We start from the raw sequence: 17556 nt of genomic DNA, 5'->3' as shown, positions 1-17556 counted from the left end.
TGTCACTGGCGAAGAGAAATTCCAAGCTGAGCTCTACGTTAAACATCACACTTCTGTTCAGGTAAAATTTGATAATTTAGAAACTAAAAACTTATTACCAATACCTGATGGAACTGAAAAAATAGCATGTTATACCAAAATACTTACTTTTTTTAAACAATTACATGGTTACTTAAGCAGGAAAGGCAGCCACTTTGTAGAAAAGATCCAGAACTTTTAACTTCTTATCCCAAATCATTATACTAAATTATTATTGTTTAAGTTAGTATTCTTCAGGTAAGAGATAGGATTCAGGGGTTTCAGCTTATATCCTTCACCACAGCACTACTAGGGGTAATATAATCCTAATTATGACACCACAATTAGCTTTTTTAGAGATCATATCATAAACAGATCATCCTTCATTTTACTTATTTTTTCACCCTCCATTTTAAAAAGCTATTCTAGTTAACTCTTATCTTCCCATGTTGACTGGCTCTTTTAAATTGAAAAAAAAATTTTCTGTGAAGTTTCCCAACATAATTTTCCTTATGTAAATTACTTATTGGTAGCATATTTTTAAACATATTTGCCTGACTACAAAAACCTACACTTCAGTAGGGGAAAAATCTCTTATAATACCTTTTATTTATAATGTGTTTCCTCCACAATTTCCAAAGATGTGTTTCTGAAAACTCTGGTATTAAAATTCTGTTCAAAACCTCAATGACTTATTTCACGCAGAGGTAAAGTTCTCAGAATGAACTGTAAGGCACTTACGCACTTACACACACACACACACACACACACACACACACACACGGTTTATTTCACGCAGAGGTAAAGTTCTCAGAATGAACTGTAAGGCACTTACGCACTTACACACACACACACACACACACACACACACACGGTTTATTTCACGCAGAGGTAAAGTTCTCAGAATGAACTGTAAGGCTCTTACGCACTTACACACACACACACACACACACACACACGGTTTATTTCACGCAGAGGTAAAGTTCTCAGAATGAACTGTAAGGCACTTATGCACTTACACACACACACACACACAGTATGCACTTACACACACACACACAGTTTATTTCACGCAGAGGTAAAGTTCTCAGAATGAACTGTAAGGCACTTACGCACTTACACACACACACACACACACACACACACACACGGTTTATTTCACGCAGAGGTAAAGTTCTCAGAATGAACTGTAAGGCACTTATGCACTTACACACACACACACACACAGTACGCACTTACACACACACACACACACACACACGGTTTATTTCACGCAGAGGTAAAGTTCTCAGAATGAACTGTAAGGCACTTACGCACTTACACACACACACACACAGTATGCACTTACACACACACACACGGTTTATTTCACGCAGAGGTAAAGTTCTCAGAATGAACTGTAAGGCACTTATGCACTTACACACACACACACACACAGTACGCACTTACACACACACACACACACACACACGATTTATTTCACGCAGAGGTAAAGTTCTCAGAATGAACTGTAAGGCACTTACGCACTTACACACACACACACACAGTATGCACTTACACACACACACACGGTTTATTTCACGCAGAGGTAAAGTTCTCAGAATGAACTGTAAGGCACTTATGCACTTACACACACACACACACACAGTACGCACTTACACACACACACACATGGTTTATTTCACGCAGAGGTAAAGTTCTCAGAATGAACTGTAAGGCACTTACGCACTTACACACACACACACACAGTATGCACTTACACACACACACACACACACACAGAGTTTTGTTCCCTGCTGCTGATGCTGTGTTTCCACCTCAGGGCCTTAGCACTAGCTGGCATGTTCATTCTCTGGTTAACAATACAGCTCCCTCCCTCATCTCCCTCATATTGTTGTTGTCCAGATGCAATTTCTCAATGAGGCTTTCCCCTACCACTTGTTTAAAATTGCAAACTCCCTTCTCTTTATTTTCTCTCATTGTTTTGTTACCAACATGATTTACCGACAGCTAACCCTTTAGCAAAGGGAGGTTAGTGGCACTGGCCTGTTCCCCACCCTAGTAGAAAATCCAGGCACTGCCGTCTCTGCCTCAAAAACAAAGAAACTGACAAATGACTTACCCAAAGAGAGGCAGGAAGTTGAAACAGCTTGGAGGTAAGTGTCTCAGATCCTAGTTCTTACGATTCCACATACTGTGGTCTCTAACTGAACAAACTTTTCCACACACTTATTTAATTTAAAGGTCTATAAAATGAAAATACAGGTACTGGGTTGCCCAAAAAGTTTGTTTGTTTTCTGTAAGACATAGTAGAAAAACCCAAACAAACTTTTAGGCCAAACAATACTATATTTATTGAAAGAAATCCACACAAAAGTCGACGCACACAACTCATACCCTGGTCATCAAGGATCAACTACACATTATTGCACTCTATCTCCCTCAACCAAAATGTAAGCTGCATGAGGGCAGAGATGTTTGCCTCTTTTGCTCTCTCCTGTGAGCTCACTGCTTTATTTACTCTCAGTCTTAAATAATAAGTCTTTACTAAAAATGAACTTTATGGATGAATGATATATTTAAGATCTTAATTAAAAAACAAAACTAGGGAGCCAAAGTCACAAATGGCCTTAAAAATATCTCTCAAAGACCACATAAATTAACCGATGAAGATAACATGACAATCAAGAAAATCAATAATCTAGATAATTGATATTATACAATTAGTTTTCATTTGCCTTATTATAACTTTTCAGAAGTTCCAACAAGACTCTTAAAAAACTAACCTCACTTTGTTCTAATATGCACACTAGAATACATATATCTTCTACTGTTAATGGCTAACCCTGTATCTCAAATTGGAATAATTTACAATTCAAATACTCACTCAAAATTCTCTGGGCTAACCAAAAAGATTTAGAGAATTAAAAATGTGTATACATGTACTAGAGTTTCACAAAAGAAGAATCTCTACTTAGATGGGGCTGTTGGCAAGGTAAGGGATTACAGTATAGTAGTTCATACGGTTTAACATCTATTATTTCATTCCACCCTCACAACAATTTACCATATAAGCAGGTGAAAGAATGGAACAGCCATTCCCTACCCAATAAAAAGCATAATGATGTCCTATAGTCCCTTGGGTATACAGCCTTAGGTCTGAGAATATGATGCTTTAGACAACTGAGTTGAAGATCCTTGCTGGCAAACTCCTGGAACAAATTTTGCTGCCATAATACAAAAGAGGAAATCATATTTTGAAAGCAAAGATGCACATTCCTCTTCATGAAGAGTAATAACTGCAATATCCAGAAAGAACTGATAAGTCCACTGCAATCAGGATGCACAAGGACTGATCTTGGCCCATCACACTTTCTTCTAACATGAATCTAAGAGTTGGACAGTGAGGCAATGGAAACAGGCTCAAGTTTGGGGTGCCCTCGGTAAGGCAGGCACAGGGCCAAGTATCATACTTACCTGCTACAGTGTGAAGGACTGGAAAGAGCATGGGCTTTGGAGTCTGACAGACTTGGATTCAAATCCCAGCTCTCTTACATACTGGCTGGGTTACTTTGGGCAAGTTACTTAATCTCTCTGAGCCTCACATTCCTCACCTGCAAAATGGAGATAATACCATTATCAAGGAAGTTACCCTGAAAGGCTGTTGTGAGGATAAAATGAAAGAGTACGTATAAAACTGCCTGCAAGTGCACAGTATACTATTATTTTCCTTCCTTTCATGATGATGTCAGTTGGCTTTCCCTATAATGCTGAGGTGTGAATAAACTGGAAATTTTCTGAACACTACTAAAGTGTCTATCCCACTACCCAGGAATCAGTCCCCCAGAATCTTTTAACATTTAGTGCCAATTTCATGTACTTGGTTATTATTCAACAGAAGGGGGAATGCTCAAGCAGCCATTTTTCTCTGCATAAACAATTAAAAATAGTCCTGCCAGAACCCTGTCCAATCTGGGACTATATAAACAGACTCTAATGATTAGATATTCCAAATCTTATTATAATGAAAACACGTATTAAAAAATTCTTCTACCTACGAGGCTCCTCTGTCCATTAAATTCTACAGGCAAAAATAAAAAAGTTCTTCTATGCCCTAGTAAATGACTAATTTATTGGATCAATATTTACACTAAAGAACTAAACATATAAATATACTATTATTAGTAAATATCTTTAGAAAAATGATTTCTACATTATATACTTTCCTGTAAAATAGTCAATAGCTCAAACCAGTGTATGCCTTCCTGATTATAATATTAAACACATATATATATTTTATTTTTTTTTTAAACACATATATATATTTTAAATTCTACATAGCATATGTATTTATAGTCTATAACCACAGAAAAGTAAACTATTTAACAAAGCAACCTATTGGTATTTTACTTGGTAAAATGATCATATCTGAATAACTAATACAAGTTAATGCCTTTCAAATTTAGGAATATTTTTCATTCTGAATATATTCAGTCCTCTAAAGAAATAATTCATTTTTAAGTTTTGTGATTACAAGAGGATACATGTTCATTAAATTCAAACATTACAGAAACATTAAAGGTAGAAATACAGTTCTTCTAACCCTCTTTTTGTCCTTTGATAACCACCAACAATAATTTGGCATATACTCCTATAGACTTTTTAATGCATCATAATTTAGGCAAGTTTTCACAAGAATTATGGTTTGGGAAGGAGTGAAGAGGAAAGCAGAAATGAGGGAAAATCTTTTGTAAATATGTTTGCTAATGCTAAAAATATGCTTAAAGGTAAAAACCAGATTACAAAACTGCACATTAAGTATTTTGTTTAAACAAATATCCAAAAAACGTATTACTCAGGAGGGAAATGTAAATCAAAGGCACAATCAAATACCACTTGACTGACATTGAGATAACTGTAATAACAAGTTTTGGTGAGAACGCACAGAAATTGGAACTCTCATACACTGCTAGAGGGAACGTAAAATGGTAGTTATTTAGAAAACAGTTTGGCAATTCCTCAAAATTTCAAATGCAGAAAGTTACCGTATGACCCAGCAATTCCACTCCTGGGTACATCCGAGAAAAAGGAAGATACACATCCACACAAAGAATTATACTTAAATGGTCCCTAGAAGCATAATTCACACTAGCCAAAAAGTGAAGGGAAAAAAAAAGCCAAATATCCCTCAACTGATGAGTGGATAAATACAATGTGGCATACCCACCAAATGGAATATTATTTGATAATCAAAAGAGATGAAGTACTGATACACACCACAACATGGATGAATCTTGAAAGTGTGTGCCAAATGAAAGAAACCAGTGACAAAAGAATATATGATTCTACTTATATAAAATGTCCAGAAGAGAAAAATCTATAAAGAAATAAACTGGATATAGTTTTGCAGGGTTTGGGAATTAGGGGGAAATAAGAAGCATTAGTGGGCATGGGGTTTCTTTGCGGAGTGATGAAAATGTTCTAAAACTGATAGTGGTGATGGTTGTGTGTGCTCAGTTGCGTCTGACTCTTGGCGACCCCGTGCCCTGCAGCCCGCCAGGCTCCTCTGTCCATGGGATTCTCCAGGCAAGAATACTGGAGTGGGTTGCCATGCCCTCCTCCAGGGTTTCTCCCCAACCCAGTGATCGAACCTGCATCTTAAGTCTCCTGCATTGGCAAGTGGTTTCTTGACCACTAGTGCCACCTGGGAAGCCCTGGATGGTTGCACAACTGTGCAAATACACTAAAGACCACTGAACTGTCCCCTTCAGGTGAGCTGTATGGTATGTTAACTTTACTGTAGTAAAGCTGCTAGAAAATAATAACATTTGTCATCACCAGATGGTGAACAGTCATTTAAATTTTCTAATACATTGTTGTAATTTTCAAATTGTTGGTAACGACTATGAGTATTACTTTTTGTTAAGGGGAAAGTTATTTTTCAAAGTGTTCTTTGTGAGAATTAGAATGATGTTATTCTAGAGGTTGAGACAGAACTGCCCCTTGTATTCAGTTAGTCAGTCACTCATTAAACACCTACTATGTGCTCCAGGAATTGTTCCAGCATGAGCAAAGTTCTAACTTCAAATCAATAAATTACATCAAGTTAACACAGACACGACCTCTCTGTAACTTCAGAAAATAAATTAGGTATCATGCGAAGAGAAAATTAATAGTAACACAATAATAGTGGATAGATCACAACTATGGATAGATCAACTAAACAGAAAATTAACAAGGAAACACAAACCTTAAATGACACAATGGACCAGCTAGACCTAATTGATATCTATAGGACATTTCACCCCAAAAAAATCAACTTCACCTTTTTCTCAAGTGCACACGGAACCTTCTCCAGAATAGATCACATCCTGGGCCATAAATCTGGTCTTGGAAAATTCAAAAAAATTGAAATCATTCCAGTCATCTTTTCTGACCACAGTGCAGTAAGATTAGATCTCAATTACAGGGAAAAAATTGTTAAAAATTCAAACATATGGAGGCTAAATAACACGCTTCTGAATAACCAACAAATCATAGAAGAAATCAAAAAAGAAATCAAAATATGTATAGAAATGAATGAAAATGAAAACACAACAATCCAAAACCTATGGGACACTGTAAAAGCAGTGCTAAGGGGAAGGTTCATAGCATTACAGGCTTACATCAAGAAACAAGAAAAAAGCCAAATAAATAACCTAACTCTACACCTAAAGCAACTAGAGAAGGAAGAAATGAAGAACCCCAGGGTTAGCAGAAGGAAAGAAATCTTAAAAATCAGGGCAGAAATAAATGCAATAGAAACTAAAGAGACCATAGCAAAAATCAAGCTAAAAGCTGGTTTTTTGAAAAAATAAAATTGACAAACCATTAGCAAGACTCATTAAGAAACAAAGAGAGAAGAACCAAATTAACAAAATTAGAAATGAAAATGGAGAGATCACAACAGACAACACTGAAATACAAAGGATCATAAGAGACTACTACCAGCAGCTCTATGCCAATAAAATGGACAACTTGGATGAAATGGACAAATTCTTAGAAAAGTATAACCTTCCAAAACTGAACCAAGAAGAAATAGAAGATCTTAACAGACCCATCACAAGCAAGGAAATTGAAACTGTAATCAAAAATCTTCCAGCAAACAAAAGCCCAGGACCAGATGGCTTCACAGCTGAATTCTACCAAAAATTTAGAGAAGAGCTAACACCTATCTTACTCAAACTCTTCCAGAAAATTGCAGATGAAGGTAAACTTCCAAACTCATTCTATGAGGCCACCATCACCCTAATTCCAAAACCAGACAAAGATGCCACAAAAAAAGAAAACTACAGGTCAATATCACTGATGAACATAGATGCAAAAATCCTTAACAAAATTCTAGCAAACAGAATCCAACAACATATTAAAAAAATCATACACCATGACCAAGTGGGCTTTATCCCAGGAATGCAAGGATTCTTTAATAACCACAAATCAATCAATGTAATACACCACATTAACAAATTGAAAGATAAAAACCATATGATTCTCTCAATAGATGCAGAGAAAGCCTTTGACAAAATTCAACACTCATTTATGATTAAAACTCTCCAGAAAGCAGGAATAGAAGGAACATACCTCAACATAATAAAAGCTATATATGACAAACCCACAGCAAGCATCACCCTCAATGGTGAAAAATTGAAAGCATTTCCCCTGAAATCAGGAACAAGACAAGGGTGCCCACTCTCACCACTACTATTCAACATAGTGTTGGAAGTTTTGGCCACAGCAATCAGAGCAGAAAAAGAAGTAAAAGGAATCCAGATAGGAAAAGAAGAAGTGAAACTCTCACTGTTTGCAGATGACACGATCCTCTACATAGAAAACCCTAAAGACTCTTCCAGAAAATTACTAGAGCTAATCAATGAATATAGTAAAGTTGCAGGATATAAAATTAACACACAGAAATCCCTTGCATTCCTATATACTAACAATGAAAAAACAGAAAGAGGAATTAAGGAAACAATACCATTCACCATTGCAACAAGAAGAATAAAATACTTAGGAGTATATCTACCTAAAGAAACAAAAGACCTATACATAGAAAACTATAAAACACTGATGAAAGAAATCAAAGAGGACACAAACAGATGGAGAAACCTACCGTGTTCATGGATTGGAAGAATCAATATTGTCAAAATGGCTATTCTACCCAAAGCAATCTATAGATTCAATGCAATCCCTATCAAGCTACCAACGGTATTTTTCACAGAACTAGACCAAAGAATTTCACAATTTGTATGGAAATACAAAAAACCTCGAATAGCCAAAGTAATCTTGAGAAAGAAGAATGGAACTGGAGCAATCAACCTGCCTGACTTCAGACTCTACTACAAAGCCACAGTCATCAAGACAGTATGGTACTGGCACAAAGACAGAAATATAGATCAATGGAACAGAATAGAAAGCCCAGAGATAAATCCACGAACCTATGGACACCTTATCTTTGACAAAGGAGGCAAGGATATACAATGGAAAAAAGACAACCTCTTTAACAAGTGGTGCTGGGAAAACTGGTCAACCACTTGTAAAAGAATGAAACTAGAACACTTTCTAACACCATACACAAAAATAAACTCAAAATGGATTAAAGATCTAAATGTAAGACCAGAAACTATAAAACTCCTAGAGGAGAACATAGGCAAAACACTCTCCGACATAAATCACAGCAAGATCCTCTATGACCCACCTCCCAGAATATTGGAAATAAAAGCAAAAGTAAACAAATGGGACCTAATGAAACTTAAAAGCTTTTGCACTACAAAGGAAACTATAAGTAAGGTGAAAAGACAGCCCTCAGATTGGGAGAAAATAATAGCAAATGAAGAAACAGACAAAGGATTAATCTCAAAAATATACAAGCAACTCCTGAAGCTCAATTCCAGAAAAATAAATGACCCAATCAAAAAATGGGCCAAAGAACTAAACAGACATTTCTCCAAAGAAGACTTACAGATAGCTAACAAACACATGAAAAGATGCTCAACATCACTCATTATCAGAGAAATGCAAATCAAAACCACAATGAGGTATCATTACACGCCAGTAAGGATGGCTGCTATCCAAAAGTCTACAAGCAATAAATGCTGGAGAGGGTGTGGAGAAAAGGGAACCCTCTTACACTGTTGGTGGGAATGCAAACTAGTACAGCCGCTATGGAAAACAGTGTGGAGATTTCTTAAAAAACTGGAAATAGAACTGCCATATGACCCAGCAATCCCACTTCTGGGCATACACACTGAGGAAACCAGATCTGAAAGAGACACGTGCACCCCAATGTTCATCGCAGCACTGTTTATAATAGCCAGGACATGGAAGCAACCTAGATGCCCATCAGCAGACGAATGGATAAAGAAGCTGTGGTACATATACACCATGGAATATTACTCAGCCACTAAAAAGAATTCATTTGAATCAGTCCTAATGAGATGGATGAAGCTGGAGCCCCTTATACAGAGTGAAGTAAGTCAGAAAGATAAAGAACATTACAGCATACTAACACATATATATGGAATCTAGAAAGATGGTAATGATAACCCTATATGCAAAACAGAAAAAGAGACACAGAAATACAGAACAGACTTTTGAACTCTGTGGGAGAAGGTGAGGGTGGGATGTTTCAAAAGAACAGCATGTATACTATCTATGGTGAAACAGATCACCAGTCCAGGTGGGATGCATGAGACAAGTGCTCGGGCCTGGTGCACTGGGAAGACCCAGAGGAATCGGGTGGAGAGGGAGGTGGGAGGGGGGATCGGGATGGGGAATACGTGTAAATCTATGGCTGATTCATATCAATGTATGACAAAACCCACTGAAATGTTGTGAAGTAATTAGCCTCCAACTAATAAAAAAATAAAAAATAAAAAAATTAGGTATCATGCCACCACTGACTTCTCTGTCTTATTTTGCACCAATCAGTATCAGGAAATATTCTCTTCAATACAATGATTCTGTTTTCAAATTTTAAAACAACTTTAAAACTCATTTTAACATTAAAGATAAAACCACTGCAACACTTCATGGCTTAATAGCAGAAAAGGTATACCAAAAATTCAATTAGCAACAATGGCTAAAAATTCAAAAACACTGGGAATCGATTCTTTAAGATACTTTCTGGCTATCAAGTCAATCATAAAAAGAATCTTTATGTAAACTGGTACCAAGAGGAAAATTAAAGTCAAAAGAACTCCTCAGAAATGGCTTGCCTTGAAGCTAAAAAGAACACAGCCTGAAAATATGGATGAGGAGGGATGAGGCATATGCTCAAGTAATGGGCAATTTCAATGGCATTCAGCTAACACCTGTCAGCTAAAAATGAAGTATTCAATCAGAATCTCCAGGGCTGGTAACATCAGAAGATTATGGGGGAAGTGGCCTCATCTAAATTCTTGATTAGGAGAGCCAAACAAGGCACCTATGTTTTGAAACACTTCGCTGGCTATACTGATGTGCAGCCAGGGTTAATAATCACTGTATGAAGCAACACTCAACAAGGGAAACAAGAGAATGAAAAATCTGTTCTATAATTTAAAAATTAGAGACAATGTAACAAAGGCATTGAAGAGAGAAAAACTGGAGAGTAAGGAGACTACATACAGGAAACATACTCCAAAAGTCTATTCAAGAGATGTGAGCTTGAACTAAGGAAGCACACAAAACAGACGGACAGGGCTCAAGTTAAGGGTTAGTCATAAAGCAGAATCTATAGGACCTAATGATCAAACGGTTACGGAGAATGAAGGCGAAACAGAGGCAAAAATGACTCTGGGGGCTCTAGTTTGAATAACCAGGTGGTTAGTGATGCCATTAACCAATGAATGGAACGCAAAGGAGAAGCTGATTTGAAAGTTAAAGAGTTAATAGAGGCAAGATTCAAGGGGCTTTAAAGGTTATTTACAATATTCTACTACTAGGTTGGACAATTAGTGTTCATTTTATTATTCTTTTAAAAATTGAACAAATACCACAAAATTCAACTAGAAACCCAGGGTCAAAACTCAGAGATAAACTAGGAAAACGTGTGTGTGTAGGACATATGTAATAAAAAGGGGAACGAAATGAAGGTGGAGAGAGTGAACTTGGTTTTAGACCTCTATTGATTTTGCAGAAACTAAAATACTATTTCATGAAACAGGGGCTAGAGAAAAAGATGTGGAAGTGGGTTGGCATACAACGATAATACCATGGACGTAGATGAGAACTCTCAGGGAAAGCTTATGGGATAGGACAACGGTGAACCCCCAACTAAAAGGAGTCCACTGAGACTTTGAGAATAATCAGAAGGAGAGAAGCTTTTACCAATTCCCTTTCCAAAGGCATATAGAAGAAAATCAATTGGAAAAAAAAATTAAAGCTACCATTTATGGTTATCTTACTCCAGTGGCAGGTCCAGAATTTCCAGATAGGTGGAGTTACAGGAGTAATCAATCTCTGAAGGAGGGCTTGAAGATGCTTTTGCACAGGACTTTATATTTAGTTAGAAAATACTAACTGACCAGATCAAAAAATCAAGGGAAAGAAGTTTGAAGGATATAGTTCCCCCCCCCCCCCTTTGGCACCACCACTGCTGTATTCTAGGCACCGTACCAAACATGTTACCTAATCTTCCATTCACAAACTAAGGTAGATGAGGAAACTGAGGCTAGACTGGAATACCAACTTGCTCAAGGTCACAAATCTTTTAAGGAGCAGAGCACATCATCTTTGCTTCCATAGCTCTCATCGCTCTTTACACCTTACTAGAATTTCTCATTACTCATCTTGATTATAATGTGTATTTATGTGTCTCTGTATCACTGTACTGTTAGCTCCTCCATGCCAGGGTTCAAGTCATTATTTCTGCATCCTTATAGCTAAGAAAGAGTAAATATTTTGTTGAATGAAGCATATGAAAGAACTATGTGAGAACGGCATCAATAACACCAACAGGGGAGAAAGTGTTTCAAGAAATAGCTAGTAGCACCAGATGCTACAGACAGAGCCATCAGTATATCTTAGGTCGTCAATGGCACTGAACTGATATCCCTTAATCATTTTTGAAAGCCTACTACAGGCGGGACACTGTGTTAATTAGACACAAATTAACGTGGAAAAATAAAATCTGGTACAAGTCAACAGATTTTCGGAGTAGCAGCCACATCTAAATTCTTGATCAGGACAGCAAAACAGAGTCAGGCCTGCAATCACTTACATTTAATTTGGCTCTGCCAAACCTGAAGACAATTTATTTAATAAAGGGTCACAGCGCATCTTTTAACAAAACTTCTGGTGAGGGACAAGAGATGAAAATGGGCCAGTGCACCTCTGTCTCGATGACGACGGCTGGTGGCCAAAGCAGCCGAGTCCCTCCGGAGTGTCTACACCGCTGAGTAGGACTGTGGCTGCCCCCAGCTGCTAGTCCGTAGTCTGGGGCGGGAAAAAGCAGACACTTACCGCAAAAGGCACCGCTACCGCCGTGGCCCAAAGGGGCCGGAGAGACCTTCGCGAAGCCCCACGCCGGGGGAGGAAAGCAGGGAACGCGGGGATCAGACAGACAGGTGCGACCCACAGCCCGACTTCCCAAACTGGATAAACTAGGGTCTCAGCGCCCAGCACCGCAACGCCAACTCCCACCAGCTGGAAGACCGACGACTGCCACCGAACCTTCCGCCCAATGAGGAAACGTCACCACTCGGCGTAGTCCAGCCTTTCAAGAAGGGCATACACTTCCGCTTCCGGGGCACTCGCCGCGTCTCTTCAATGTGTTTACCGAGAGTGTATTGAGATGTTTCTTTGCCTTGACTGGCGTTTGGCATTCGTTTCCTGTCCCGTAATGACTGCGGCATTAAAGTTAGTATGAAGATAGGAGGCTTTCTAGGGATGCGATCTCAGGAAAGAAGTCCAACCTCCAGGCGCCACTTTAAGAAAAATGACTTGGCTGAGCACCACCAGCTAAGAGGGGAATTATGAAAGGTGGGGGGTAGGGCTGTGTGAGAGCAGGGAGTCGCAGGAGCACGTGAGAGGGGCAAGGAGGAGGCGGGGCTTAGGACTTTGGCAGCCGAGGGAGGCGGGTTCCACGCCGGGTCTAATCGGTGTCTGAACCGGCCTCTGCCTGCGCGTGCGCAGTGCGAACCTTCCGCTACTCTGCTTTCTTCTCCAACATGGAATTCCGCTCCGCGCGGCTCGCAGTACTGCAACTACTCCGTACGGTGGCTCCGGCGGACCTCCCAGCGCTTCTGCAGTGGATGCGAACTACCCGTAAGCGATCAGAGCCAGAATCAGACGGTTGGGGCAAGGATATGCTGTGGGCGCTGACCTTGGGGACCTAGGGTGAGGCCAGAAGCCTTCCATGGGGTAGCGGTGCTGGTCTCTGCTCTGCTACCGAGCCGGTTGACCCCGGCACATCGCAAGCATTGACAGAGTAAGAGTCCAGATTAAGTCTGGGTGCAGAAAGACCCGGCTCTGGGTTTTGTGATTCCGCTACAGATTTAAGCAGCTAGAGCCGCCTTGTGTCTACCCTCTTTCCTGAAGGAAAAAATAGGACGAATGGGTTAGCCCACCTCCCCATTACTCCCACAAATTTGGGACGACCAATAGGATACTACCTGAAAAAGCCCTTTGCAAGATAAGTTTTAGACTGTAGAACTGGAAGTTTTTTTACCCTGTAGGCGAAGTCACATGTAACTAATCTCAATGTGTGTGTGTTAATCGCTCAGTCGTGACTCTGCGACCCCAGGCTCCTCTCTCCATGGGATTCTCCAGGCAAGAATACTGGAGTAGGTTGCCATTTCCTTCTCCAGGGGATCTTCCTGACCCAGGGATTGAACTCGCGTCTTCTGCTTTGCAGGCAGATTCTTTACCATCTGAGCTACAGGGAAGTCCCAGCTAATCTTAATAGTTCGTACATTTAAAGGAGTTGTTCCAGGGTGGGGGGAGAGAGAAAGCCGGGAGGGGAAGACTTTGTTTTGAATAATATTAATAGTAATACTAAAAAAGCACACTTTAGAATTGAAACCTGGTAATTAGGTCGAATTATTGAAGAATGGAGGTAGATCTATCTTAGCAAAGTGAAGCCTGCTGAAAGCATAAAAAATTCCTTGTTTGAGAACTCCTCCAAACTGTGCTCTGCTTCTGTGCTCCTAAACGTCGATTCCATGTTTATTTTCAGCCAGACATGAAATATTCCTGTTTGCTAATGACTCCCAGTTTTAGACTTTCAGGCATGAGGTTCTTCCTAGAACTTCTGTCTCTTTGTAATGTTAGAGTCAATAATCATTTGGGTGTTATCGTTATTGTTATTACTATTACACATTTTGGAAGATCATTTTAGCCAAGATGCCAAAATAAAATTACTTTGGACATCTGCTAGTGAGATTTAGCCTGGAAAGTAGAGAAAACTAAAGAGGTAGCTTCATATTTTTACACACAGACAAGATTCAGGATTGTTGTTCAGTCACTCAGTCGTGTCTGACTCTTTGGGACCCCATGGACTGAAGCAGTCCAGGCTTCCCTATCCTTCACTATCTCCTCGAGCTTGCTGAAACTCATGTCCATTGGTCAGTGATACCATCCAACCATCTCATCCTCTGTCATCCCCTTCTCCTACTGCCTTCAGTTATTCCCAGCATCAGGGTCTTTTCTGATGAGTTGGATGTTCGCATCAGGTGGCCAAAGTATTGGAGCTTCAGCTTCAGCATCAGTCTTTCTAATGAATATTCAGGATTGATTTCCTTTAGGATTAACTGGTTTGATCTCCTTGCAGTTCAAGGGACTCTCAAGACTTTTCCAACACCACAGCTCAAAACATCAATTCTTTGGCATTCAGTCTTCTTTATGAAGAAGATTCATGATAGGTATTTTTTAATACAGGATCTTTTATTCCAAAATCCCTTGAAAGTGAAAGTGAAGTCGCTTAGTCGTGTCAGACTCTTTGCGACCCCGTGGACTGTAGCCCACCAGGCTCCTCCATCCATGGGATTTTCCAGGCAAGAATACTGGAGTGGGTTGCTATTTCCTTCTCCAGGGTATCTTCCCAACCCAGGGATCGAACCCAGGTCTCCCTCATTGCAGGCAGATGCTTTAACCTCTGAGCCACCAGGGAAGCCCCAAAATCCCTTGGGTGCCTACAAAATTGGCATCTACTTCCTGGTCCTGGCAATTGCACAATTACTAAAATATCCTTGCTTTCAAGAATTTTCAGTTTTGTGATACCGTTTGTAATCTAAATCTCCAGTTTTAGAGGCATCAGTTGAAACTCCATTTTTCCCGAAATCACTGAAAGCATGTTTTGGATGATGATTTTGTAAACAAGAAGACCCAACACTATTGCCTAAAGACTATGTTTCTACTTTTTCTAACACCATGTTCTGTCTTCCTCCCCCAGATCCTGTAGTCAGAGTTGCTCAGGCAGTTTGTTAAACAATTTAGCAAACAAACTGAGTTTCTGAAGAATGTTTATTACATGAATATTTTAAGAAATAAGTGTCACTTATTCTTGCCTGGAGAATCCCATGAACAGAGGAGCCTGGCATGCTATTGTCTCCGGAGTCACAAAGAGTTGGACACAACTGAGCAACTATACTTTTTTTTTCTTTATCTTAAAACAGAGGAGTATGTTTTAATATAAATTTTTAAAAGTAGTGTAATTTATTGGTAAACCTTTTTTAGGTGGTAATAAAATATACATAATATAAAATGTACCATTTTTAAGTGTACAGTTCAATGACATGAAATATATTTACATTGTGTAACCATCATCACAATTGTCTCCAGAACTGAAAGTCATCATGTATTTTTTTAATTAAATACAGCACAAAAGATTCTTCCAATCAACAATTTTTCATTTTTCTAATTCCCTTCTTCCAGGAAAAAAAAAATTATTGCATAATATCTTACTTGTATGACACTTGCTTAGACCTTTGTTAATTATAACTCTCCTTGAATTTTTATACCGTTTAGTGGAATAGCAAGAGTTAATAATAGGCATTATGATTTTGGTTTTGAGCTTCATAGAGTTTATTGAAAGTAAAAAAACTACATATTGCTAACAAGTAAAATCACAATAATTTTAAATACACAAAGAAGAATGTTGTTGATCTCTGAAGTAATAGTGGAATTATCATCCCTAGACCTGGGGTCACTTGGAATCAAGCTGATAGAACCAGAAGCTTGGACCAGACAGAGATAAGCACATGTCAATGTCTGATATAAACTGAAGATGTAGAAAAAATAAAGATAGAGCCTGTATTTACTTTAGTACAGCTTAGACCAGTGGTCTAGAAACAAATGATCACTGGTATAAGAGGGATGAAACAAGGATGAGAGACAAAGCGCAGAGAGACAACTCCTGCCTCAAATAGATGAATGAAGAGAGTAAAAAAATACAACAGGACCTCAGTGCATTGACTCTAATCTTATAGTAGAGCATCTGTTCTTTTCTACTTCTTTATATACATACTACTTTGTGTATGTATATAAAATGGACTCTTGACTTAGCTTTCAACATATAGGAGAGTAACTACAATCTATTAAGTGAAGGGAACTGAGAGCCAGAACTATATGTGCGGTCCCCATTAGGCAGTTGTCTGTTACCAGACAAATGAGGATGTTGAAGCAACAATGTGTAAAAGTTTCTATTGAGTCAAGTTATAAATACATACATTACCGTGTATAAAATAGCTAGCTAGTGGGAAGTTCCTATAGCACAGGGGGCTCAGCCCTGTGCTCTGTGATGACATAGAGGACTGGAATGCGGGGTGGGGTGGGAGGGAGGATCAAAAGGGAGGGGATATTGTATACTTAACACTGATTCATATTGTTGTATGGCAGAGACCAGCACAACATTGTAAGGCAGTTATCCTCCAATTAAAAATAAATTTTTTAAAAGTTACAAATTTTTAAAAAGTTAGAAAATTGAGTTATGCTATAAGAAAATTAATAAAATCCTCAAGAAAATATTTTAATATGTAAGGAAGATAATTGTAGATGACTAGAAGCTTTTAGAAGCTTCTCTGCTTCCTGTATTTTAAATACATCTTCACCGAACAGAACTGGACTTGCTGCTTAGCAGCAGCTACAAAATTGTTAGAGGTTCTTTTTTTTTTTCCATTTATTTATTTATTTTAGTTGGAGGCTAATTACTTTACAATATTGTAGTGGTTTTTGCCATACATTGATATGAATCAGCCATGGATTTACATGTGTCCCCCATCCTGAAACCCCCCCCCCCCACCTCCCTTCCCACGTTAGAGGTTCTTTGAAATTCCTACTAAATCTCAAAAGCAAAGGCGGGGATCTAGTTACATTTGTCAAACAGCATACTATTCCAGTTCTATATTGTATTACCACTGAGGAAGTAGCCACATAACTTACAGATTTTCCAATCTTTATTAAAACATTATGAATTTGTGAAAGTTATCAAGTATATGAGGTAAATAGATTGTTTTTTCCAGAAACTGTATACAAAGATACATTGGGCAAATACATACCTCTTAAACAAAATTTTTCTGTCAA

The 17556-nt window shown here is 38.6% G+C and overlaps 2 protein-coding genes across 9 annotated transcripts in view; one reads left to right on the top strand and one right to left on the bottom strand.

Moving 5' to 3' along the window:
• The window catches only part of LOC133068109 (signal recognition particle subunit SRP54), a 71792-nt gene extending 59076 nt beyond the window's left edge, over positions 1-12716 (bottom strand). Inside the window, exons 1-2 of one of the 4 annotated variants that reach the window (XM_061159163.1) lie at positions 12499-12716; positions 3496-3632 (exon numbers count right to left, since the gene is read on the bottom strand). The gene's annotated coding sequence lies outside the window, so the exon portion shown is untranslated. Of the gene's footprint in view, positions 1-2140; positions 2290-3495; positions 3633-12498 lie in introns of those variants that run through there. The other 3 variants (XM_061159167.1, XM_061159162.1, XM_061159164.1) reach the window with 3 other exon arrangements.
• A 64-nt stretch (positions 12717-12780) lies between these two features.
• The window catches only part of LOC133068112 (uncharacterized), a 29419-nt gene continuing 24643 nt past the window's right edge, over positions 12781-17556 (top strand). For 3 of the 5 annotated variants that reach the window (XM_061159173.1, XM_061159172.1, XM_061159170.1), the window contains exons 1-2: positions 12795-12894; positions 13171-13302. In XM_061159173.1, the coding sequence (XP_061015156.1) occupies position 12894; positions 13171-13302 (133 nt within the window). In that variant the 5' untranslated portion in view covers positions 12795-12893. The other 2 variants (XM_061159174.1, XM_061159171.1) reach the window with 2 other exon arrangements.

Source organism: Dama dama, chromosome 13 (genome assembly GCF_033118175.1).
Source record: "Dama dama isolate Ldn47 chromosome 13, ASM3311817v1, whole genome shotgun sequence".
NCBI classification, from domain to species: Eukaryota; Metazoa; Chordata; class Mammalia; order Artiodactyla; family Cervidae; genus Dama; species Dama dama.
This window is presented reverse-complemented; position numbering and strand designations above follow the sequence as displayed.